The sequence below is a fragment of the Accipiter gentilis genome, chromosome 7 (genome assembly GCF_929443795.1).
Source record: "Accipiter gentilis chromosome 7, bAccGen1.1, whole genome shotgun sequence".
In the NCBI taxonomy this organism is placed as follows: domain Eukaryota; kingdom Metazoa; phylum Chordata; class Aves; order Accipitriformes; family Accipitridae; genus Astur; species Astur gentilis.
In genome coordinates this window covers 26,315,443-26,341,893 of record NC_064886.1, presented here as the reverse complement: position 1 = coordinate 26,341,893, position 26,451 = coordinate 26,315,443, and the positions used below count along the sequence as shown (strand labels likewise).

Genomic DNA, 26,451 nt, shown 5'->3' with positions numbered 1-26,451 from the left:
GAAACTAAGGGGAATTCTATGTTTGAAACATGTAAGGCCTTCACAAGCCTCTGTAGCCTAGATATTGAACTTTGGTCTTACAATTAAGAGAGAAATGAAACCTTTTGAGAATGGTATTGACACCCTGTAGGGAAATATGTCAGCTGCAGAAATTTTTACACTGTCATGCTTCTTGGCCAGAAAATGTCATTAAGTCCCATCTTTCCCTTATATCACTTAATTTGAAAACAACAAACCACATGTGTGTAACGTAACTGCATTTTGGTCTGTGACTTTGATGTGTATTAGCTGTGTTTCTATTACTTCTGCTCTGTAACATACCATACATTACTTCTATTGCCACGAAGAAACTTAGAAAAAATAAATAAAATAGTTATGTATAGTGATTGAGAGATTCCAATTTTTGCTATTCCACTTGCTGAATTTTACAACCAGCCTTCTCATTAATAAACCTATTTATTACTAATAAATGAGTGAAGATTGTTAATGTCTGCAGGAAGTTCATTGCACACTCTAAAATTGGGCATTAGTGCTTCTGGTATTTATTCCAGATAAAATAGATCTGTTGACACTCACAGCAGCCTACAAAATTAGATATTTGCAGAGATTTTCTCCTTTCTGAAGGCCCAAGTACCACACTTAACAAGGTTTCTTGAGTAGTGCACAGTGCATAATGATGTTATAGGGATGGTGCACGTAAGATTGTTTTTCTTGTATTGGCATCACTAATGTATATATAAAAATCACACTGGTTTTTAAAGTGTAAGAAACCTAATACTGGTATCTAAATAAGCTGTTACACTGTTAATAATTTTTAAAATGTGAAAATCAAATTTACAAAAATGCTTTTTAAGATGCCTGATACCTTCAAGTAAAGGCAATTTTATTTATTTATTTATTTAAGTGTTTATGTGTTAGAAAAGCCTATAAGCAATGTTTATGTAACAGTGCTTAGACTTATACATCAGCCAGCTGGTATAGCCAGATAGTCAGTTTTTGTCTTCTTTTTTTTTTTTTTTTTTTTTTTTTTACTTTTCGGAGGTATTTGTGAGTAGCTTGATGTTTTTGACATCTGTGTGACAGCTTCTTGCATAAGAGATGAGCAGCATGTTATACCACCCAGCTGTGTGTATTAGTCTGTACATCAAGCTGAAGAGCGGCACTTAGCCAGATCTGACAATCAAATGTGAACTAGTACTACCTATACACAAGAGTGCATTTTAATGTTGTGTGCTTTTTGCCAAGAGGCTGGTACTTGACAAAGAAATTGTCAGAATCTCTCTTCTTCCCACCTCTCTTTTTTTTTTTTTTTTTCCTTTTCCCCACAGATGTGAGTCCATGTTGAAATATATGATATTTTTTTTCCTGCAGTGTAATATGGTTTATCTTACAGATAACAAAGCCAATCTAATGTTTTTAGTAATTTCATGGAATAAAATTCTAGCAAGCTTTTTGTAATAGAGAAGTGTTATTGGTTTAGAATATGCAGCAAATTAGCGTGTCATTTTCTGCCAACTTAATCTGAAGTTATATTATGCTCTGTTTTACCAATGACTTTATGTCAACATACCAACAACCTGTCCCCGAAGAAAACTAGGAACCTGGAGGAATTATATTGCTAGTTCATAAATTTCAGTGCTGCTCTTCTCAGTCTAGCTAAGAGTTGGTGATCAGCAGATTGTGAGTGCAGAGTTGAATGAGAGCTACCTGCTCTTATTTTAGTTTGACTGATCTGTTAGACCTAAACCTTAAAGTCTTCTACACCTCCTCATGATTTCAAGCCTCTGTCATCTTCCACGATGCTTAAAATTGAATAAATGAAATTCACTGTCACAGAATAAAATACATAGTAACACTCTTCATAGTTGAGCTTTCCTTTTTTATGTATTTGCTGTAAGTCAGGAGTTAGTTACTGCATGCAATCTTTCTTTCTTCCTTCCTTAAATAGGATTGCCAGAATAGGGAGGATCTATTTTGACCTGTATATGCGACCCAAAAAGATTATGAAAAGGTGAATTTACAAGGGGGAAAAAAAAATTTAACAATGAATTCTTCTGTATGCGGAATAGTCAATTTGCAGTGACATCTAGGTGATGAAATGTGTAGTTGTTCCCATATAACTTGGTTTTATGAAAGTGTTAGTGATACCCTTTTTTAACTTATTCAATGTTTTCCTTTTGTATTACACCCTTATCATTCTTTTGAAAACTGTATTCCATTTCCATCTGGTCTTGCTCTTGCAACATAAAAGTATTGAGCGAGCTGCAACTTCAGTTATTTCTTGTGACACTGTTTATGCAGTTGAAAATACTGCAATAAAATAAGAATTTGGATCCTGTTATCTGAAATATTTAAGCATTATGGCAGATGTAGTTTTATGAACTTTGAGTTGCATTTTTATTAGTAAATACTTGTCAATGATCAAAGCTTGAAAAGAAACCATCCTTGCAAGCTAAAAGAAAGAAGAAATAAAGGAAACAGTGTAATAATTTTCTAGGCCAATACTTCCACTGTAACAATTTTTACAGTGTTGTTAATCTGTACTTACATCATGTTGAGTTAGTGTTGAGTTTGACTGTGGATAGATAAATGTATATGGACTTGTCATGGATTGGGATTGTTTGATTCCAAAAATCTGATGGCATGTTTCAAGCATCTCTTGCACTTTCCAAATCTTTAGCTGCACAATTAATTTTATAATGCATACAAAAATTCTATATTTATTTATTTATTTTTAATAAAAACCTTGAAAATGCAGTTTGGGGAGAATCAGGCTTTTATCTTAGCAATTTCTTAGTGGTTGTGTTGATTAAACATTGGTGGAGATACTCTTGGTCTAAAACAGAAGTAAAAAGGGAGTTAAGAGAACAAGGGAGACAGAGAAAACCTGTTCTTCACAGTCAGCTGGTTCTTAGCGTGCTGCCAGCATCAAACCAGGTTTGTGGCTGTCTGCTGGGATGGCAGTTCTTGAGGATGGCATTTTAAATATTGTCAGCTTGTAGGGACTTTGTTATGCAGTAGGTAATGTTTTCTTTTTCGTTCATACACCCATTTCGGGAAACGTTTTAGAGTATGCCTGACAAAACTCATTGTTTTAATGAAGTATATGATTGAGCCATGTAATGTAATATAAGCTTTGTACCCATTGTATCCAGAAATTGAAATAGAAAATAAAATGAAAAAGAAATCAGAAATTAGTATCTAGGTGTAAAGTAGGCATAGTTCTGAAGAACATAAGACCAAGATGGATTTTTATCAGTATAATAAGGACTGATTATCTAAAAAAGAATATAGGAGGAAAAATACTCACATGCTCTGAAACTACTTGACCTGATTTACTGCTTTGTAATTGGAAAAGCTCCACCAGTTTTTTTGCATCCATTTTTCCTTATTTAATTTTCCAGAATTGAAGGTAGTAAGAGAAATAATTGCACATGTTTGTGTCTTTTTAATACAACTACTTTTATACTTGGCTGTTCATGTCTTGGGTTTTAGTCTAATTTTCTGTTTCAATTTTACCCTTCCAAAACAGAAAAAAAAGCTTCTTGAAGAGCTTGGAGGGAATAGACTTCCATATATGACACCAGCCGATGCTGATTTCCATCAGTTGGTAATGTATTTGCTTTAACTGTATTTGTTTTAAACTAAAATGGCTGTTTGCACTGAAAAAACAAGTAAATCTTTCTTCAGAGAGACACTGTGAAATCTGATATGAAAAAGGTATCCTGATGTCTGATAATGTACTTTCAGGTGGTGTGAAATAAGACCTCTAGAATTGAGATATTCAAGAACAAAAACTTAACTTATATTTAGGATTTTGCCCTGAGTATCAGTACCTGAGTACCAGGTAACACATGTAACAATGAGTCACAGTTTCTTATGCTTTGATAAAATAAAATACATGTCACCATTCTTTTCGAGATTTTGGGGGTTTTTTGGTGGTTTTTTTCTGAGTAGTGAAGAGACTTATTCTTTATAGTTCAGGTTTGGCAAAATAGGGAAAATATGAACATAGAAAATTGAAATTTTTTGGTTTAATTCTAATTTCAAACAATAAGCAACCCTTAAGACTTTGCTTACAAAATAAACTGTGGAAATTGGAATGCATGCCTCAAATGAAACCAAATAAAAGTAAAAACAGGCCCAGTAGCCACATGAGTAGTAAACCAAATGAGTGTATGGAAGAGTATCATGAAATTAATAGATTATTCTGCATCTATCTTGGATCTTTCTAGGTCCAAAACATCTGGTGACAATTGTAGGTTCAATCAGATCAAATTGGAACACGGTAAGATGAAAAGCATAAGAAAGAATCTTGTAGTTTGAACAGCTACAGCAAGTGTGCTTACATTACAGGCATGTCACCTTTCTTGTATTGATATATGGCTCAAAGGTGTATATGGTAGCATAAAAATAGGTCTGACTCTTTCCTTGCAAGGATGAATTTCCTCTTTTGTAGGATTCCAAGGCCAAGAAGGGTTTAGCACACATCACACTATAGGGAAGGAAAGATGCATTTATGGGTCAGGTACTGGACTGTGGGTCAGAAGCATGAAGTCAAACTCTAGTTTTGCCATGGGATTATAGTTGTGATATTGAGTAATCTGTAGACTTCCCTTATGTTTCCTGTTCATTTAGGTTGTAGGATGCTTGGGGAAAGCATGGTTTCCTCTGTATTCTTACAGTGCTGAACATAGTAGAAGTAAGCTCTTGACTGGAATCTTCAACAGCTGTAAGGATAATAATATGAAAACACATAGCTTGCTGTTAACCAGAAAAGCACTTCTGTGGGTAAGGGCAAGGAAAAGTGTAAAAGAGCCTAACAGAATGATTTTTTTATTATTATTTTTTTTAATCTGCAAAACCCCCACCCCAAACACATTCTTTTCAGTCTTAACTAATGTTCAAGAAGGAGCTCTTTCCCCTTTTGAGACTCAGGCTTCTGTTTTCTCCTTCTTCGTCCTGTTACATCCCCTCCTGTTTCTTCTTTTATATCTGTTGCTGCCAAGAGCTGCTATGCCTAGCATCTTTTCCTTTTTCCCATCTTTGTAAATCAACAGTCTCGTGGAGCTGATGTGAAAAGAGAAGATGGAGCCAAGGTTGCCCAAGTGGCATCTCATTTGCTTAGTATCAGTGTCATGGTTTAATCCCAGGCAGCAACTAAGCATTATGCAGCCACTCACCACCTTCCCCTTCCACCTAGGGGGTTGGGGCAGAGAATAGGGGGGAAAAAAAGTACAACTTGTGGGTTGAGATAAAAACAGTTTAATAGAACAGAAAAGAAGAAACTAATAGTGATAATAACACTAATAAAACGACAATAGTAATAATAAAAGGATTAGAATATACGAGTGATGCACGATGCAGTTGCTCACCACCTGCCAACTGATGCCCAGTTAGTCCCTGAGCAGCGATCTCCCCACCCCCACTCCCCCCAGTTTATACACTAGATGTGACGTCCCATGGTATGGAATAACCCGTTGACCACTTTGGGTCAGCTGCCCTGGCGCTGTCCTGTCCCAACTTCTTGTGCCTCTCCAGCCTTCTTGGTGGCTGGGCATGAGAAGCTGAGAAGTCCTTGACTTAGTCTAAACATTACTTGGCAACAACTGAAAACATCAGTGTTATCAACATTCTTCTCATACTGAACTCAAAACCATAGCACTGTACCAGCTACTAGGAAGGCAATTAACTCTATCCCAGCTGAAAACAGGACAATTAGTAACCCATAAATGTAGAAGACAGTGGGAACAAGATAAGCAGTGAAAGCAGACCTGTTCAAGCCTTAATAGAATTTAGATACATTCTTCTTGCATCATATAGAATTATACTTTTTGTGTAGTGTTTGTGTGCATGCTAGATATTTTTAAGTATATGTTACAATCATAAACATCACAAGCATCACGAGCACCTTTTAAATTTTTAGGATGGTTATGAAATGTTACTTAAATCACAGCTATAGATATTTGTGCTGTTTTTGGCTGGGATAGAGTTGATTTTTTTCACAGTAGCTAGTATGGGTAGTTAAACCATGACAGTACTACAAGTTCCATGATGCTTAAATGTACTACAAATGGAGAGGAAAAGAAGGGTGAGGGCTTGAAGGCAACAAATTGGCAAAATAAAATTTCACATACAGTTCAGTTTTACAGTCAGTCTTCCTGCAGAGACCTACCTTACTTTAAGGATCCACGCCTTATAAAGCAGTATTCTTTGAACATGTTGGAAAGATTAGGTAGAATGCAAGTAAAAAACTACACTATCCTGTCAGGTGTGGAAATGTCCAGTCTGAACAAAACTAAGAAATTCTGTCCCAAGCCAAACTTCACTGCATCTTCTTTCATTGTGTCTCGCCTGATGAAGGATTTTAGAAATGGGCCTCAAACCACAGGCTGAAATAATGTAATCTTCAAAGCCAGTTATAAACAAGAAAAAGCCGATTAACAAGGCAATTCACAAATATCTTAAGTACAAACTATAATTTCATGATGTAAGTGGCAGTTTGCTTATCAGGGGCCCTTATTGCCGATTTCTAACTTTATTCTGTCATTTGTGTCATCCTGTAGGGTGATTCTCTGTGTTGAGTACCACCATTAGAAGTGAAAGCATGTGTATATTTAACATCATAGAATCGTTTAGGTTGGAAAAGACCTTTAACATCATTGAGTCCAACCGTCAACCATGCCCACTAAACCATCTCCTGAAGCTCCTTGTCTATGTGCTTTTTGAATACCTCCAGGGATGGTGACTCAACCACTTCCCTGGGCAGCCTGTTCCAATGCCTGTGAGATGGGTTGACCCTGGCTGGACACCAGGTGCCCACTAAAGCCGTTCTATCACTCCCCCATTCTCAGCTGGACAGGGGAGAGAAAAATATAACAAAAAAGCTTGCAGGTCGAGATAAGGACAGGAGAGATCATTCACTAATTACCGTCACGGGCGGTAATTATCGTCACTAATGATCCTCAGGGCGAGGGCTCATCACACTCTTCCCCTGCTCCAGCGTGGGGTCCCACCCACGGGAGACAGTCGTCCACGAACTTCTCCAATGTGGGCCATTCCCACGGGCTGCAGTTCTTCACAAACTGCTCCAGCACGGGTCCTTTCCACGGTGTGCAGTCCTTCAGGAGCACACTGCTCCAGCGTGGGTCCCCCACGGGGTCACAAGTCCTGCCAGAAAACCTGCTCCGTGGGCTCCTCTCTCCACAGATCCGCAGGTCCTGCCAGGAACCTGCTGCAGCACGGGCTTCCCATGGGGTCACAGCCTCCTTCGGGAATCCGCCTGCTCTGGCGTGGGGTCCTCCCCGGGCTGCAGGTGGAGATCTGCTCCACTGTGGACCTCCCTGGGCTGCAGGGGGACAGCCTGCCTCACCAGGGTCTTCACCACGGGCTGCAGGGGAATCTCTGATCCAGCGCCTGGAGCATCTCCTCCCCCTCCTTCTTCACTGACCTTGGTGTCTGCAGGGTTGTTTCTCTTACATGTTCTCACTCCTCTCTCCGGCGGCTGTTTCTCTGCATCCCAACTTTTTTCCCTTCTTAAAAATGTTATCACAGAGGCGTTACCACTATCACCGATTGGCTCGGCCTTGGCCGGCGGCTGGTCCGTCTTAGAGCCGGCTGGTGTGGGCTCGCTCTCTCTCGAACACAGGGGAAGCTTCCAGCAGCTTCTTACAGAAGCCACCCCTGTAACCCCCCCTGCTACCAAAACCTTGCCACACAAAACCAATACAGCCTGACAACCCTTTCAGTAAAGAAATTTTTCCTAATATCCAATCTAAACCTCCCCTGGTGCAACTTGAGGCCCTTTCCTCTCATCCTATCTCTAGCCATCCGATAGAAGAGACCAGCACCCACCTCACTACAACGTCCTTTCAGGTAGTTGTAGAGTGATAAGGTTTCCCCTCAGCCTCGTTTTCTCCAGACTACAAAACCCCAGTTCCCTCAGCTGCTCCTTATAAGACTTGTGCTCCAGGCCCCTCACCAACTCAGTTGTCCTTCTCTGGACACGCTCCAGCAACTCAATGCATGTAACATTCATATGAAGAATTCAGCATCAAATGTGCTTGCTTTTTTTTGTCCTGTAGTTGCCAGCAGGGTACTTACTTCTTTCAGAGAGAATAGCGAATTAACCTTTAATACTTGCTATCAGAGTTACAACACAGAGTACATGATTACTCTCCCTTCCCCACCCCCCCAAAACAATAAGATGTCCAGTGTGAACCCAGCATTCACCCCGTGTTCTGATGGGTTAATGCTTTCCTTATGTAGGACATAGCACAGTGATTACTTGGAGATTTAAAGAAGACCAGACTGTTTTCATGGGATGTGCTGGAAATGTGTTTCCACTTCCCTGCTTCTGAGATATCAGTGTGGGGGTTTTGTGTTGGGTGGGTTTTTTGGTTTGTTTTTTTATTGTTTGTTTGTTTTAAGGTAGAATCCTAAGTATACTGTGTGAAACTTAATGATAAAATAGTTCTTAAGCATGTAATCTTAAAACACAACCCAAGGGTAAAATGCCTCTGACTTGGCTGGCAACAAAATGTGGAAGACATTACTTGTACAGTTCAGGAGGGGAATATAATGTTGTTACCTTTGTAAAATCTGTGTGCTTCCTCTCTAGTGCATGTTTTCAGGTATTTAGTTGCTTTGCATCGTATTGGTGTTTCTCTCCTCCTGTTGTAATAATTGTTTGGGATTTCAAGTGTGCAATTCATATCAGAAATTCAGTACATTAAATGGTTTAAAAATACGTAGTAATAATGACTTTTAAAATATGCCATAATAGCATATGTAATGTGGTAATTGGTTAATCTGACCTGAGTACCTCCCATATTTATTAACATTTATTTATTTAGAATTATTTAAAGAAATACGGAGATACTGCTATAGAACTGTTAGGGCTCTTTCTTTTATACATATCATTTGCATAGTGAAACAAATCATGCATTAGTAATCTTCATATGTCACAACTTACAACGTTCTGTCATGATTAAGTATGATTGTGAAAGAATACTTATGATTCCCATCAACCTATACCCACACATCTGACTGTAACCTATAGCTGTAAATCCTTAAAATTTGCAGTTACTGATTTCATTAGTTATTCTTTATAAGGATTTTTTCACTGTACTATTCAAAGGCTACAGATACAAAGCACTGACTGAAACAAAGGGGACAGTTCAGGACCTCTAAAGGAATTGTTTCAGGCTTTTGGCAAGCTCAGGTGAATTGCGTTTATCAAGTTTATATTCAGTTTTTTTATTGAAAGCTGGGATCCAGTGTTCTATGTTGGGGATTGTAGTGGGACCTTTAAACGGATATCTGGGACTATTTTCAAGTTTTAGTATTTAAAGTTAACTACATAAGTATTACTGTCAGAAACTATTATTATCTGTAGGTACTGTTATGCCATTTTTCCTCTCTCTAGGAAGCAAGTTTTTCGAAACCATAAGAATGTGTAAAGAAAGGGAGTTAGTTCCACTGGAGAAATTCACAAGAAATGGTGGCAAGGTTTATAGATAAAATAAGATTTATTATGTGTAATCATTATTTTTAAAATAGACTTTCTTTTATGTTCCCCTTTTTAGTAGAAACAAATGATCCTATAAAGCCATCTCTTCAGTGTTATAGGATATCAGCATGTTATGATGCAAAAGTCTAACTGTTTTCATGCAGTGGAAAATGTGTATGCTGACTTACTGCCTGCTTTGTGTTTTTTAAAGGCACCTTTTCTGGATTTTAAAATTAATTTCCTGAAAGGCAGGTTCAAATCTGACTTGGAAGTAGATAGTACTAGTAAAGTGGGTTTGAGTTGTACCAGAAGGAGCCCACAGATGGATCGTAGGTTAGTGTTCTGCTTTTGTGCTGGTGGCATTTATTTGCTTTTTAAAAGCACTTTGAACATAAGCTATTATGTTAGTAAAAGTTTTGATCATCAGTTTTGTGCATCCATATGCTCTTGCCACATTGCTTAATGCCTTCAGATTTCAGTTTACCTGATTCTTTTTTTTACCTCAACACCAACAGTATCTACCTCTTCCCCAGACTAGAGTCTAACTTCTGGACAAAAGGAAGTAGGTGTAGTGAGTTGTTCAGAGCTTCACACCTGCTAATTAATACCCGATAGGCTCACGTTACAGCCTTTCCCTTACTGAGGGCACTAGTTTGCATCTGTTTCCTTTATTTATCTATTAATTTTAATGAAATACGTGGGAACTTAGTCTTTAGCCTTTGTCTGGTTTGGCAAACAGTCTCAACAGTAGTTAAAGCAGATTTACAGGCGACCAATAAAAGGTATGATTATGTGATACTCACTTCCTTAGAAAACCAGATTAACAAAATAAAATTATCCAAGCCTTCCTGGAGTTGGAATCAGTATTTTGCATACAAGCAAGATACTGCTGATTAGCAGCGTTATACCTTGCTGGGAGCTGTTGCCTCCACACACTGCTGGATTCTGAACTCCAGCTGATACCAGAGCTGATGTGGCCAGAAGAGGATATGAGGAAAAAGGATATTACGTGTGGGGAGATGAGGAGGAAAAGAAGTTTGGAAATTTGCTTTTATCTAGAAGGGGAACTTTTATATAAAAATAGGAGACCTAATTGGCATGCATTGAGGAGTGTGAAAATAGAAAGGACCAGTATGTCAAGGACTACTTTGATGACAGAGGTGCAGCACAGCAGAACGTTGGCCCTTTTTGAAAATTTACATTTTTATTTGTTATTTTTGCCCTAAAAATTGTTGTTATATGAAACTATTTCAGTTTATCATGTAGCTCTCTAGAATTCTGTACATCAGAATGAGACGGAATGGTCTTTGCAACCGTTGCAAAAAGAGGAGTCGCTTTGTTACTGCTTAATGTTCTATTGTTTGTATACTTAAAGGTAATATTATCTACAGATTCATCAGGGGAGCTTATATGTTGTATTGATTTCTGCAGAATCCTCAGATATATTTATTTATTTAGAGATTTGCCCTGTTTATACTTTCTGGTTACAGGCCACTGGTATAGATCCATAGTTTCTGCAATATATTGGAATATCAAAATAAAGTAACAAACACTGGCACCTATTTCTTCACCATATTCTAGACTCATGCTTGATAACTTGTCAACTTAACCTTGCCTGTTCTTAAATATATGAAATACTTTGGTTCCTGTAAAAAGGATAATCATTTTGCTATTTTTGTTGTTTGTTGGTTTGGTTTTTCTCTCCTTTAGTGGAAGACCAAATATTCCAAGCTGATTTTCAGAAAATCTGATACAATACCTGAAGAGCTCCATCAAATGGTACAAGAAGGCTTTCTGACCTTGCGAAAACACGATTGTTTCTTTCAAGATCTTGTAAGGATCAAAGGAAAAGATTTTGTTACCCCAGTGTCTCGTATATTAATTGGAAACCCAGGATGCACTTACAAGTACTTGAACACAAGATTATTTACAGTTCCTTGGCCTACTGAAGGTTATGATATAAAATATTGCAGTCCTCAAGTACATGATGCTTGTAAAGCATTAATCAGACTTAATGACTACTTGCATATTGAAGCAGTGAAAGCATTACAAGGACAAAATTTGTTTGAGACCAAAGAAATTAAAGATAGTACTGTAATAGATAGGGAGCAAAATTTTGCTACTTCTTTTATGGATAAAGGGTCAGTTTCAAAAGATCAAAGCAGTTGTGTATCAGAGGATGACTACATAAGTCTAAAGAACAGAACATCTTATAACTTGACTTTATTAAATTATATGGATCCACTACAAATGCTGTACTTGAAACAAGAACCTTATTTTGGAATGGGGAACATGGCAGTGAGCTGGCACCATGATGAGAATCTGGTTGAAAGGTCAACGGTTGCTGTGTACAGTTATAGCTGTGAAGGTGAGTGATGGGAGGTATGAGTTGACTAGTGATATAAATATCTTAAATCCTTGAAGCTCTTTTATGTTTCCTTGTGTGTAGGTACATAAGCACACCTGCAGGTTAATCTAGATTTGTCACGTGCTTCTGAATCCATTGTGGTACTTTTTGTATTTAAGCCCTATCTTTATTTCTACTAAAACCTATACAAAATATACCTGTGTTTACTGCAGCTGCCTTATCAGTTGTTCTCTAAGTAGATTTAAAAATTGGTATGATTAACTTCCTGACTAAGAGCCAGGAAATCAAAATCTGTCAAATACTTATTTCAGGTTAACACATGTGCGTATTTGCTATCTTGTAAAATGTTTTGTTGTAGTTGAGATCACCATCTTTATTGTGTTATTTATCATATACAGACTTGCTTCTGCTTTATGCTGATTTTACTACTCTTCTTTCTTTGGGGAAGATCATTTTAGGTTGGTTTTGTATGAAAGTATTACTGTATTTGCTTGGAAGTACATACATTTTGTCTAGGCATGCTGTAGTGCTAATAATGCATGTTTTGCGGAGGACTTGCCAACATTTCTGTAGTTGGGAAGGGTGAAAGTTTTCCATTAAAAGACCTGTAGTCTGACGGGCTTTGCAGACTCTTAGTTATGTAAAAAACATTTAAATGCAGTATTGGGAGGGGAAAAAGTAGTATTTGTAGTTGAAGAGTCATTAAATACTTAATTTTCAGTTTAAGTACCTTTCCCATTTTTATCTTTATTTAAGAACAGACCTGAGGATTTTGGTTGAGTATTTTTATTTATTTTTTTCCTAACAATTTTTGAACAAAGCCTTGGATTTTTTTTTAATGCTTTCCAGTTTTGCAAACATAAGATTAGAATTTAGACACTCAATTTGAATTTGCAAATGGTCCGTTACATTTCATAATTTGGTCCTTCCAAAAGTCCTGTGATGTTTGCTTCAAAACGTGGGAGGAATTCATGTTGACTTTGGTAGGTTTTGGCTAAAGACCGTGATGTAAAAATAATAGCTTATACTTTTATGTGCATTCTCCTGTTAGTTTTGTTATTAGTTTTGAAACTATGGGTCACTTTGTTACTTAACATTCAGCTTAAATCATCATATTTACATTTTCCTGGGCATAAAACATCAACTGGCTTAGCAAACTCAATAGAAGAGATTCCCTAAGTAATAGAAGTGTCATTTTGTTCATTAACTTCTTTCTGTCCTATTTGCCAAAGAAAGTGATATTTTATGTCCAGTAAATGTATTTTTTTCAGTAGTGCTGTAGATAAATATTTTTTCAGTAACATTTTAAGTTAAAGAAACATAAACATGAACTTGAAGTAATAATGGTGTGTGTGAGGATTTATTATAATATGCTTAAAAACTTTTTACTTCAACGTAAAGCTTGCTTGTGGAGGGTAAAAAATGAGTCCCTTTAAGTTCACAGAGCTATAAATTAACAAATAAGAAAGCTGCTATGTTTATTTATAACTCACCACTTGATTTTGTTTCTTCAAGTTCAGCAAGTTAGGTAAAAATTATGCTGTTTTAATACCATGGCAATTTCTATGCAAGATTTGATTGATGAGGGTAGAAATAAATATTTGAATATTTAAACCAAAAATTATTTTGATATCTATATGAAATTAATGTTTTTGCCACATACGGGATTTTTTTCATACCTGAAAGTTTGTTTGTTTGTTTTTCCTGAAGGATTTCAAAATAGATGTGAAAACTTAAAAAAGCTAGGACCTTTCCAGTGAATAAATTGATTATTCTATCACTTACATTTAAAAAAAAAAAAAAAAAAAAAAAAAATAAATTACTACATCAAATTTTTTGTATTTTTTTTGCAATGATCCTGAAAGGTTTTGATTAAATTGAAATTGGATTACATAGTGTGTGTGGGATCTCTTGGCGGGAGGTGGTGATATTAAAACCTCAGTGTAGCTGGAGATAGTGTAAAAGATGCTTTTTTTGGAAGAAAATTATTTATGAAGTCAGATCTAAATCTCAACAAGATTGAATTCCACTTGATAGTTGGTTTCATGAACTTTAGAGGGAGTTTAAGGTGCCTAGCATGGCTCCTGAGCATCATGAAGAAATGTCCTCTAGTATACCTTTATGTGATAACAGCTCACTCACACCTGTCTGGGTTCAGGTTGTGGTTGCCATTGGATATCCCTGAAGGGAAGCTGTGTTTATAGTTGGCCTACTTATTCATAAATTGGAGGAAGTGGAACCTGTTTATAGTTTATGAATATGGCATTGTAATTAAAGTGACAGTAAATACTTGTGTGTGTGTGTGTTCAAGTTTTCTACCCAGCACATCCAAGAGGAGTAATTAGTCTAATTGATTTTAGAGCAATAAATAGATTGTCTTTTTGGTCTTCTGATTTCCTGTTTACAGCTTTCAAACGCTGGTGGTTACAAACTTATCAGTGCCTATAATATTACTTTTTCCAGTTCCATATCACTTCAATGTGTCGGTGGTTTCTGCAGTTCACAAAGACTGTCAATATTTCCTGTATCTCTTACCAAGGTCTCCGTAACTGTGAAGCATGAGGAAGCTCCCCATCTTTATGATGATTGTTGTAGGATAGTATCTTGACTCCTATTCCCATTTTCCATACATACAGTTTCCTTTTATGCCAGTATCTTTTATTAGTACTTACTCCATTAATTCATTTAGTATTGACTTAGCATTGAATTCTCACTGTAGTGTATAAAGACTATCACAGAATCATTATATAATACATAATAAAAAGAGTAGAGGTGGTCAGAAACTTTTTGATGGAACAATTTTTCCTTAGAAGATGTTGATTAGATGGATTAGTAATTTTCTGGGAGAAAACACTGATTCTGTGGGAAATGCAAACATAAATTAAGCATGTTGATATTTGTTAAAACTATCTTGATTCTCTTTTCTGCTAGGTCTTGGGCATTTTTTTGTCAGCTCTCTATTCCTCAAATTCTCAGTGGTCTCTGTGGTACTCCAAACACTGAGGATCTGTGGCAGCCCCTTAGCACGGGGAAGCTCGGGCTTCCCGAGCTTCATGGCTAGTACCAATCTATGCTGGTACAAATGCAGAATCCCCGGGTTTTCAGATTTTGAACAGCAGGAGCCCTAGGAGTCAAGCAATCTTACTGTGTTATGGCACCTGTTTGTTAGACTGTTTAGAGATGCACAACTCAGGTTATATGGTCTTCTTTTTACTTTAATTTGCATTTTTATATTGTTATTTGTTTGGTACCTACTTATTTGATTAAATGGTATTGAAACAGGTACTACTGTAATTAAAACAACTTTATTTTCTTGTTTGCTTGTTCAGTGTTGGGTGCCATAATGAAAATCTAATGTTTGAAACTTTGATCGGTATTAATTGGAGTAGAAGCAGTTTTTAACATGCCAGAAAAGAAATTTGAGAGCCAACATAAAGATATTGGAACAAGCTGATATTCTAATTAGTATCACTGTTTACTTGTTCCAGTGTCAAACTGTTTCAAAGCAACTTCAAATGAGGTACATTTCCAACAACCAAGTAAGATGGACATTTTGCTTAATGCTCATCTGAATAGTATTTGCTTTTATTTACATTAAAATAAAATGCATTACATTATACTAAGTTAAAAGTAGGTTAAGTGATAAGAATAGGCTCTTACAAAAATTTGGGAAATTTCCTTTTAATATGTATACTACATGAAAGTGCATGAGCGGTAGTCATGGTGCATATGCAGAACTGAATACATTACAGAATGTGTGTTCAATTATACTGTCACTAACACTATTTGGAATTAATTTACTTTTCAGAATTTACCATGGAGGAGGAATTCCAAATTTTGACCAATTTAGGATTTTTAATAACACATTAGCTTACAAATATCCTGTGACATGAGAGCATTAAGGTAAAAACTTGTTCAGGATTTTAATATAGTAAGCTAATAACCCATTTTTATTTCATGGTCTATTTATAAAAGTGAATTGCAATCCAAATACTGGTGGAATAAGGGCATTTTCAAAAATTGGATTTTATCCATGAAAATTTCCTAATGAACAGTTTTCCCTCAGGTCTTTCTAAGTTTTGTAGGAAGTTTTATTGCTTAACAGAGCACTAGTTGGTTCTAAAGATGTTCTTTGAAGTAGAGACTTATTACAGTTACTAACTTAAAGGGGATGGAAAATAATGTAGTCACTGGAAGTGTCCATATTTCTCTTACCTGGATTTCCTACAAACTTTGTTTGAGGTTAGATAAGTAGTTTTCTCTAGATTCTTAACAGTATCTTGTTTGTCTTCTTCCTGTAAGGCCTACTTGCAGTATAAATCTCTTGAAATACTAAACAACTGGCTCTGTTCACTGGCAAGGTAATGTTGAAAGGTGTAACAGTTGCAGTAATGACTGGTCTTGAAGGAGGTTTTATGCTTGTTTTTGTAAAATGCTGTTTGTATTTTTTCACACTGTGATGTTAGAAGCAATATCCTGGCACTAAACCAAATGACAGCTATTTCATTTCTACACTAATTGTGATTAAAAATAATTGACATTCACTACAGATGTATGTTTCCTCACTAAATTAAAAAAACCCCAAACCTGAAAGTACAAAAGCAGTTCAGAATTGAAGTCAGTCTAAATTTGTAGTTGACCGATAATCCTCTTTATGTACTGCTTAATGGATAAAAGTCATGGAGTAGATGCTTCTGCGGGATGAGAACAATTATATTAAATGGTTTCTAATATCAATAGTGTAGTAAAAATATTGCTTGTTGAAAGATTACAAATAGTATGTAGAAAAATACATATTACTTCTTAAGAAATTGCTTCCGTTCCTGGAAGTGTTCAAGGCCAGGTTGGATGGGGCTTTGAGCAACCTGGTCTAGTGGAAGGTGTCCCTGCCCATGGCAACAGGATTGGAACTACATGATCTTTAAGGCTCCTTCAAACCCAAACCATTCTATGATGAAATAAGTATGTGAGTGAAATGGTCACATCTGTAATTTGTAGGTTCTGGCCAGTTGGAATTATGTTCTGAGAGAATCACAAATTTTTAATGATCCAATTACTCTTATAATAATACATTTGAATCCCTGTTTTCTAAAAAGAAATCATAATTTGAATTAAATGTTGTGGGTTGTGTAGTTGTTGGTTTGTTGTTTTTTTTTAACCATGCTCTCACTGATTTGATCAAATAAAGTTTCTCCTTCAAGAATAAAGGGATGACAGAATATTCTTTGTTCTTAGTGCTTTTGTTCTTGATATATTTGGACACAGTATTCCAAATATTAATTGATAAGAACAATGTTGGCAAATCTTCCAATTTTTCTTTTTGGGAATGTCAGTTGCAAGCAAAACTTAAAATGTTAGTACAGTTTAACCTCTCATGCTATGGCTTTTCACTAATAAGGTAGAAGAAATAACTCTTGGTAGATACTCATTCTTTCCCACCAGCTGCTGAAAATCAAAGCATGCTCTGCTTTTTTCACTACTTGCATATAACCTGTATAAGTTGTTATGGAAGACTGTAATAATGTATACATTTCATTAATTGCTGAACACATGCCCAAATTCTTTTAAACTCTGGAAAAATCAATCAATCTGTAAAAAAAAAAAAAAAAAAAAAAAAAAAAAAAAACCAAACCAAAACAAACTAATTCCTTTTTCTGTTCTGTATAACAACGGTCAGTTAGATTTAATGACAAAGTAGATGTTTACAGTCCTTGTTTTTAGCAATGTGTTGGCAGGGATTCTGTTGTCTAAGAAGTCATGTTTGATTTAAGATTACATTTAGGATCTAGTTTGGCATTACAATTTGACTTGAATAGAGAACATTCAGGTTTCAGAGTGTCAAAAAACTCTCAAACTCTTGAAGATTTTGAGGCCAAATAGCAAAGAAACCTTTCAAGGCTACTTTTACTGTCTGTGCTGTGGAACAATAACCAAACTAGATCCAGGAAAACAAGTTTCATGTTGTTCTGAACCTAACCATGACCCAAAACTGGTAAGATCACGTCTTAGAGCTGGAACATCTCTGAAATTTGAGCTGTCTAATTAGAAGCATAATGTTGTGGCCAGTTCTCTGCAACTACATTCTCTCTTTCATGGTTCTACCTTAATTACAGTTTTGATGAGGTATTGTCATTAGTTGTGGTAAGTTTGTTACCTAGTTGTACCATTCCATTTGGGATGCAAGCATAAAGATTTCTTGCAGGCCAAGTTCTGTAAATCTTTAATGAATAGAATTTGAATTTTCAGATAGTTTTATTATATTTCTATTAAATACTGCTACATTTGACCTTTTCTGTCTGGTATACTCTAAAACAAATACGTGTTCTTAAGGTGCCGTGTATGTGCAAGATCCACATGGTTACTGTCAAATACCTATGGCTTAGATGCACCCACATGTTTTCACTTAAATGGGAACTGTAATTATATCAATGAATATACAGCATTCAGTCATGCTTGAGGTGTGACACAGAGAATTTAATAACAACTTCTTTTTATGTAAAAGTTTGTCAGTGCTACCTAGAGATATACCACAAATGCTAAGGCGTCTTTTTTTTTTTCCCCTCACTCTCACTTTCAGAATAGCTTGCATTTAAAAGCTAGTAGCAGCTTGCTTCCATTTGTTACCAAAATAACATGGTAGGAGCAATCAGTTTCAATTGCTGCTGATAATTATAAGGTGCAATAATTGAGAATATAGAGAAAAGGAGACTGTGAGCTCCATTTGAACTCTGTACTTAAGCAATAAAAAATTTATCAAACTGCAAAAAATAAGTCATTTTAACGAGCACATTCCAAAGGTGCTGGATTTATGAGGAGACCCCAGGAAACTTTGATTGAAATTGCTGTCTCTGATTGTAGTTTTATATTTTATTGGTGCCATATTGTGAACAGTGCTGCTGCCAAACTGAATGGGAAAGCAGCATAACAGAGAGTTAACTCAGAAAGGTTACCTCTTTTTATAATATCCATGATGTATTGCATTAAAAATGCCTTGAAAGCCATCCTATTTGCAGTTTTCAGAAAACATTTTTCTTAAATTAAGTTACAATTTATCTGAACAGGGCAGAAAATATGAAAGCCCCTTGAAGACTTTAGTATTGATTTTTCTGAGTATTTGCTAGGTCTTGTTTTCTCATTTGTGTGCTCCTTGATAGAAAGGCCTAGAGCTGCTCCTGAGCCAATGCTTCAGCTGGATGAGAACTGCAGTAGTGAAGGGGGGGAATATGGGAACTGAATTTACAGTAGAAGTTTTAACAAAGAACTTTAGATTGGCTTTTGAAAAGGTTTTGGCACTCTGCTTCCTGAATTTAGGCAATATTTAATTGACATAGAAAGTTAAGACATTTTATTAAATATTAAAGGCTATCCCCAACTAAACAAACAAATCAGTAACCATATGAGATGAATGAATTGAATATTTTGAAAGTGTGAGTTCAAGGTCACTTTTTATGTCCATATTATAATAAGAGTTATAAATTTTTATTTTAGTGTTTTTATTCAGGAATTAAATGAAGACAAAAGTTTTAAAAATCATTGCATGAAAGCATATTTGAAATGGACAGTGAAATAGGCACACACAGTTACTAACTTACAAGCAATAATTAGGCATGCTATGTAGTTGATCATTTCTAACTGCCATCCTGTGCCACCTGCTTATTAAAACTTCATCCTTCCTCTGTCAAAATGCTCTGTTACTTTAGCCATAAAACTGTTACACCATAGCTCCCAAATACCCTGTTATAAATGCTGACTGTATCTTTCAATTTATACTGCAGTGAAGTAAGCTTATGAAAATAGTTCTGAGGGATTAAGCTCTAAATACTATTTCTGTGCAGTGGATTATTTTTTCCCCAAGCTCAACACATTCATGTTGCTTAATGATAAGAAAAATGTTGTGACAAATGTATTGAAGCTTCATTGACTCTTGCACGTGTTATCTACCATGTTTGACTAATAATTTTGAGAAGAGAGTGACAGATATGATTCCAAGATTTGCTTAACTTTGTTGGTCTAGATCGTGTTTTGTACCCATTATTTCACATTATTTTGTCTCAATTTATGATTTGGTGAAATTGCAAGTATGTGAACGAATGAAATTGTTCCTAAAATGCTTTGGCAGTTTATGACTTGAAATTCTTTCAGAAGTTATCTATTTTTATGTCAGTATTGCTGCATTTTTTCCTTTTTTTTTTTCCTTCTATCCTTACAGTTTTAGTAATGTAAAAAAGAAATAAAATTGAGTGAAGCTTAACTAAAACTCCCATTTCACATACTTGAGAACTTCAGAAAAACTTGAGTCTGTTACAAACTTTGTCTTGATTTTCCTTTACTTTGTAGTTAACATAAGTTTTCATCTCAGTATAGTAGGTTACAAAAAATTCTTGATCTCATATGGCTTTGCTTTTTTTTTTTTACCTATTATGTACTTTTGAATTTGGAGATGGTAATTATACCAAATGGAGATTATAGAAATTTTAAGTCTATTAAGATTGTACCAATGTGGGGTATCATTAAGTCTGTATTGTTAGACCAGATTTTGTATTTTATGGTTCTCACCTTGTCGGTCCTGTTTGTGGTGGTTTTCCCTCTCTCTTTAAAGGTTCAGCTGTGGAAGAAAGTAATGAACAAAAACTGAAAGGAAGAGACCCAGCCGTTTGGCATGTAGGCTTGAAGGTAGCATGGGACATAGAGACACCTGGATTAGCAATACCACTTCACCAAGGAGACTTCTACTTGATGCTTGGTAATTTTGAAGGGCTAAGAAGGTGAACTTTCTGTTGAAAACAGAGAAAATGAAACTTATTTTAATATTGATTATCATACCTTCCTTTCATTTAGGACTTTCCCTATTTAGAATGACGTGAGATCTGGCTAGAGTGTATAATAAATCCTGCCCGCTTCCAGTGTATTTTGGTGAACTTTTTTTTCCTAATGTTTCTTTCACTTCACAGCTAAGAAAGTAAATATACTTTTTCAGCCTTTTCTGTCTGTTGTGCAGTCAGAATTGCTAGCCCAAGCCAGGCTTCAGGCCATAAGCAAAACTTCCCCAAATCTTGTGAGAAGTTGAGCTGTATCTGTCCCATCCTTGTATTTGTAGATTCTGATTCCTTTTTCTATTCTTAATGCAGTTTTACTGAGTAACTGTGAGCATCTGCATCTGTTATGTTCAGTAAAAAAAATTCCTGTTCTTGAATTTGGCTTATGGAGTGGCTATGTATTATGTAAGCTGTGGCTGTAGCAGTCTGAAAGGTTTTTTTGGGTACTGTGGCTATTGAAGTTTCAACCGTTATGCCAATCTGTGGATGTTTTATTGGTCACCAATTTTGGACATGACACTTCGTCTGCTATACTTTTCCATGTGCGTATTCAAACATACTGTTTTCTAGTAGTAGGTTTATACTAAGGTCATAATGAACAGAGCTGTCATACTGCAAGAGCAAGTCTCAATATCTCAAGTGTAGAGGATTAAAAAAAGAAAATTAAATTGAGTTCATTTACTTGAGCAGCTGAGCTCACACACTAAGGGTTTTTCCATTGAAAGAAATGAAGCAAGAACTGTGGCTAAGGTTTGTTGACACAAAACTTGTTGCTTTCTCTTTTGGCTTGTGTTTCTCGTGATTATCATTTTTGTTTAAACAAATTTCATTAAATCACACAACTCAAAACGTGAACAATGCTTTTGACAACATCACGTTGGCCTGGTTAGTGACTTGGCTTGACAGACATCCTCTTCAAAGAGCGAGAGCACTTGCAGTGTTCCCTGTTTATGTGTTTGTGACTTGGAAGGTAGATCCATGGAACGTCCCTAGAATGACTTGTCTGTCACACTGCCAACTTCTTGGGCTGAACAGTCTTTTTGCTTTTCCCTTTTACATTTATCTTCCAACAAATATGAAAACAGTTTACTTACTACAAGCAATACATTTGTGGGCAATCTTAAAAAACATATACCATTCCTTGTTCTTGGTTACCTCATGAAATCCTGTGCACTGTCATCAGTGAAGTATCTTGAGTAAGAGAACCGGACTCTCTGTGCTCTTAAATATGTTCAGACATGAACAATCAAGTGTTAAGATGTGACATCTTTTGGCACAGTGGTGTGGATGTGCCTCCCTTTTCTGTATTTGTGTGGATAAAGTATAGCAGCCTGGAGGGAAACAGAGATATTTCTTATATGAAAGCGAAGTTTAAGTGGCAGCTAAACATTCCTAGAAAGGGAATTATTAATCAATTTTTGTGCAATAGCAGTTTGGGCATCAAGGAAACTTCTTGCCTAATCCTTCCTGACTGGAAAGTTTGTGCATACGCAGCTTTGCTGGGCAACAGATGCAGAAGGCAATTAATAAAAAAAGGGGTCTAACTTCAGTATTTTTATTGCAAAATACTGTAGATTGTAGTTGACTGAGTTAGCAGATCATAAGGACATTTTTTATTCCCTGATGGAATTTATATATAGTAACTAAAGTATTATCAGGGATGCTATCTGAAGGGTGGGTCAGAAAGTTAGTTTATTTAACACGTAACATGATGATCATGTTTAGATGGAAACAAAGGATATATTAAACATTCTTCTGAAGATGATGTGTAAATCACTTTCTTATTAATGCTTTGTAGAGAGCTACAGATTTGAGCTCTGTGGTCCAGGTGTTTGATAATCTCTTCTGCATTTCCATAACCTGTATTTTTTTTCTCAATTACTTTAAATAAAGTTGTTACTTCATACAGTTGGAGAGAGTATTCTCAAACTGGCCCTTTTGTTAGGTTTCTGTGTACAGCAGAACTGCCTTTATCGTTTTCCCTTAAAGTGAAACACAATATAAGTGGACATATACAGTTTTAGTGTATTTTTTACTGTAAAGATCTTTTGAACTGACTTTTAAGAGGCATCTTGAGGATGCCATCTAAAAGATAAAATATGAAAACTCTGTACAAAAAGTAACTTGACAATAAATACAGTTTTAGATTCATTTATTTTGTGCATTTGTACGTGATACATTCCAGAAGCTCATTTTAGTAAGCAGAGTCTTCTTGCTGGCATAATTTTAAAAGCACTGGCAGCAGTGTGTAAGGCATCTAGAAAATATGTTAAGAGTACTGCAGCTAGTAGTAGCTGTTGATGTACAGGGACTGATTAGTAGGACTCTGTACTTTTTCTGACTACCATTGACTCATTTGACTGTAGCAAAAAACTTAGCAATTCTGTAGGTCTGTTCTTCCACTTGTTGAAATGGTGCAGTGCTTACTGCTTTATACAAATGTTGTAAAACACTGAATTGTCAAATTCAGTATGTTGCTTATAATTAAAAAGTCAGGTCCTATCAATTCCTGTACCTGTAATACCCCAACTATTTCCTAATATTGTACACACAAATCTTAGATAAGGAATTGTGGTAGCTTGATATTTCTAATAGTAATGTGTAATTACAGTAACTTGTAAATCCTGACCAATCGGTATATCAAAGTAACAAAAAGTTTGGGAGAGGCTTTTAGTATTTCTAGTAGACATTTCGTAGTATTTATGTTAATCTCTTCATTGGCTCTATAAAATGTCTTTTCTTATTCTGGTTAGAATTTTAGTAAAACGCAGTCTTAAAATGTAAATTTAAACCTGCATTCTCAGCAGTCCTTTTCAGATGAAATGATAAGCCATAATTTAAATGTATGTTAGTACTAAACATGAGATGATCAAATCCATTCTTCAGGTAAGCTATTACAATAGTATAAATGTATTTTGTTTAAACAAAACCAAACAAATCCAAAATTACTTTCAGTAAGACAGGTTTTTTGTGGGTTTGATTATTTTTTTTTTAAGGCTTACTTTTCCTAATATGAAGAAAAAAAGATCTGGTGAATGACTGCAAATCTGCTGCCTAAAAACTCAAATCTGAACTTTATGTCACTCATGAAACGGAAACACTTTAGCTCAATTTAGAATAATATATTGGTCTGCGGAGGAAGTGCATACTGAACCCTGCTGTCTCAAGTACACAGTCAAGGGGTGTCTAATATGAAACGTGTTGGGTGCATGCAATAAATCCAAAACGCGTGGAGGTAAGCAAAGGGCCCCATCTGCTCTGTCCTAGAGCATGCTTAACTAGGGTTGTCATGGTCTTACTATTAAATTGGAATCTTTCCCCTAATCTTTGAGTTAGGCACGACCAGATTTGCAAGCAGATTTACAATTTTCACTAATTTTCCTACCATGACTTCAAAACATACTTAACAAAAATACATTCTGGACTTTTTCAAAGGGAGATTTACTTTTCTGCAGCTGTTTCCCATAGATCAAGCTCTTGCTTGAAGGTTAGGGTTTTAAAACAGCATGAAGATGAACTTGGAATCTTATACCACTCCCCACTGCCAGCAAATTATAGTTCAAGAAGCATCAAAAAATTATTTTCTTAACCAGCCGGAAGTAGGGTGCACACATTGCAGAGGTTGGCTTGTGGTTAATGATGAGTATTTAATGGAAACATTTCCACATGTATGTAGTGGCTCATTAAACTATTTCTAGATATTTAATCTGTTTCTATTTCCACAAACTAACTTGAACCCTCTTTGCTCTCTAGCATCTTGAATGCGTTGGAGTTTTTTAAACACACACACACACACACACACACACACACCCCGCCTTTTTTTCCCCTTGAGTCCGCATTTAATCCAAATGCTGTATTCCTTGATTATTAAGACTTCGAACCCCAGAAACATATTTGTCATTACCAAACTGTGATCATGAAATTTGGCAAATTCCGGACATCCTTTTTTTTTTTTTTTTTTTTTTTTTTTTCTCTTTCCTTTTAGTTCAGCCTTTTAATTAATTCTGTGTTTTGTTTGTGCACACTTGGTTTAAAACTAAAAATATTTATTAATTAGGTACAGATCATCCCTCTAGCTTTCAGTTATGAAAATAGTATTCCATTGCCCCATAATTTCTTGGAGAAGGAGACATACCTTCCTGGTGCTTTTTGTTGACATAGCTACAATAAAATCAGTTTGGCTAGGTTTTCTCCTGTTGAAGCATTATGTGCAGTTGGATTCAAGTAGAATTGGAAATGGTGGAAAAACATTTTTGTGCTTTTGAAAAAGGCACTGTAATATGGTTAAAAAGGAAATTCTTTATTTGTTTAAGGTAGTTAAGAAAACTAATAGCACAAGTGCATTTCACCTTTTTTTTGTAGATATTTGTAGTGTTTAGAATATCAAAGCTTTTGCCAGTGCTTTAAAACCCGCTTCACCTTTTATCTGCTTCATGAAATAGATGACAAAAAGACAACTGTCAAAAAAGTTCAGGAAGAACATTTCAAAGAAGATAGAAATGATGGTATAAATCCCCGTTGCTAATTCTGTGAGCATTTTCCATTGTGGTTTGTGTTTTCCTGGGAAGTTCTTTACCTAGAAGTAATAAGTTTTGGGCCTTTAGTCCCTACTCCTTTCAGTAAGGATTGGCTAAGAATTAATTTCCTTTCTTTCTACCTTGTATTTCTTGTTGTCTTAATAGTCTGTAGTGACACGGGTATGCAGTCATTGTTTCTCCCTGAGGGCTTTGGCTCCTCACCTCACTGGTGCTCTGATAATTAGTTAAGTAGTAGAATTAGTTAAGTATATGTATGTTAGTTAAGTGTATATACATACACATATCCATTAGTCCATTCTTCTAACAAAGGCTAGGCAAACAGAGGGCTTTCAGTGTTTCTGCTGTTGGTGCCCAGGTAATTCAGCTGTCTAGAAGAAAGCATACAGTGAGGTGGGGACAGAGCAGGGACAGGGACTGAGAGGAGCTGGCAGCAGTTTCAAGCAGTGGAGAGGACCGTGCTGAGATTCTGTGCTGGGAGGGACGTATCTGAGAAAAGAACAGTATGGCAGAAGTCCATGCAGGGGAGGGACAGAAAGATCTATGACATCAACTTGCTCCCGCCTTTTAAAATAAAATATGCAGCATCCAAATTCCAAAATGTATCTGCTGTCTGTAAATAGCAGGAAAATCACCGAGAAGCTTGTCTGTTAAGGGGGTCCATGTGGAGAATAATAGTCTGCATCTGATAGTAGAAGGATTGTCAGGTGTTACAAAAATAGCATTAGTTTTAAGTGCTGTAAGCCTGCTTCTCTCACAGAATTTCCATGCAAACATTGGCAAGTCCCTTAACCTCTCCTTACCCTTAGGTTTTTTCTGTGTCAGTTATCAACTTGACAGAGGCCTTGCATGGATACATGTATTAAAGCACCCAAGTACCTTGGATAGTTTCGTGGTGTTTGGATTTTAGTTTTTGGTGGTGGTTTGGGTTTTGTTTTGTTTCGTTTTGTTCTTTTCCTGCAGGTGTGAAGAATAGGGATTAGTATTAAACAAAAACTCCATTTTGTAACTATTTTTTGCACAAGGTGTGTTTATCTGAAGTTTCTGTAGCTGGATTCTGTGTCAAAAAATTTTATGCATTTGCAACTAATCAGAATATCTGCTAAACTTCCTTGTGATTTCTTAGTACTTCATCTGAAAAGTCAAAATCTGATCTCCAAATTATTTAAACAGACTTCAGGTTGATAATTTTGTTTTCCAAGGTGGCTTTGGCCACCTGTA

At 36.0% G+C, this 26,451-nt stretch overlaps 1 protein-coding gene across 6 annotated transcripts in view; it reads left to right on the top strand.

Annotated features, from left to right (window-relative positions):
* FTO (FTO alpha-ketoglutarate dependent dioxygenase) overlaps positions 1–26,451 on the top strand; it is a 258,770-nt gene that overhangs the window by 44,202 nt on the left and 188,117 nt on the right. For 4 of the 6 annotated variants that reach the window (XM_049806746.1, XM_049806747.1, XM_049806744.1 and 1 more), the window contains exons 2-4: positions 3,533–3,610; positions 11,222–11,879; positions 20,479–20,622. In XM_049806746.1, the coding sequence (XP_049662703.1) occupies positions 3,533–3,610; positions 11,222–11,879; positions 20,479–20,622 (880 nt within the window). The remainder of the gene's footprint in view (positions 1–3,532; positions 3,611–11,221; positions 11,880–20,478; positions 20,623–26,451) is intronic. The other 2 variants (XM_049806750.1, XM_049806749.1) reach the window with 1 other exon arrangement.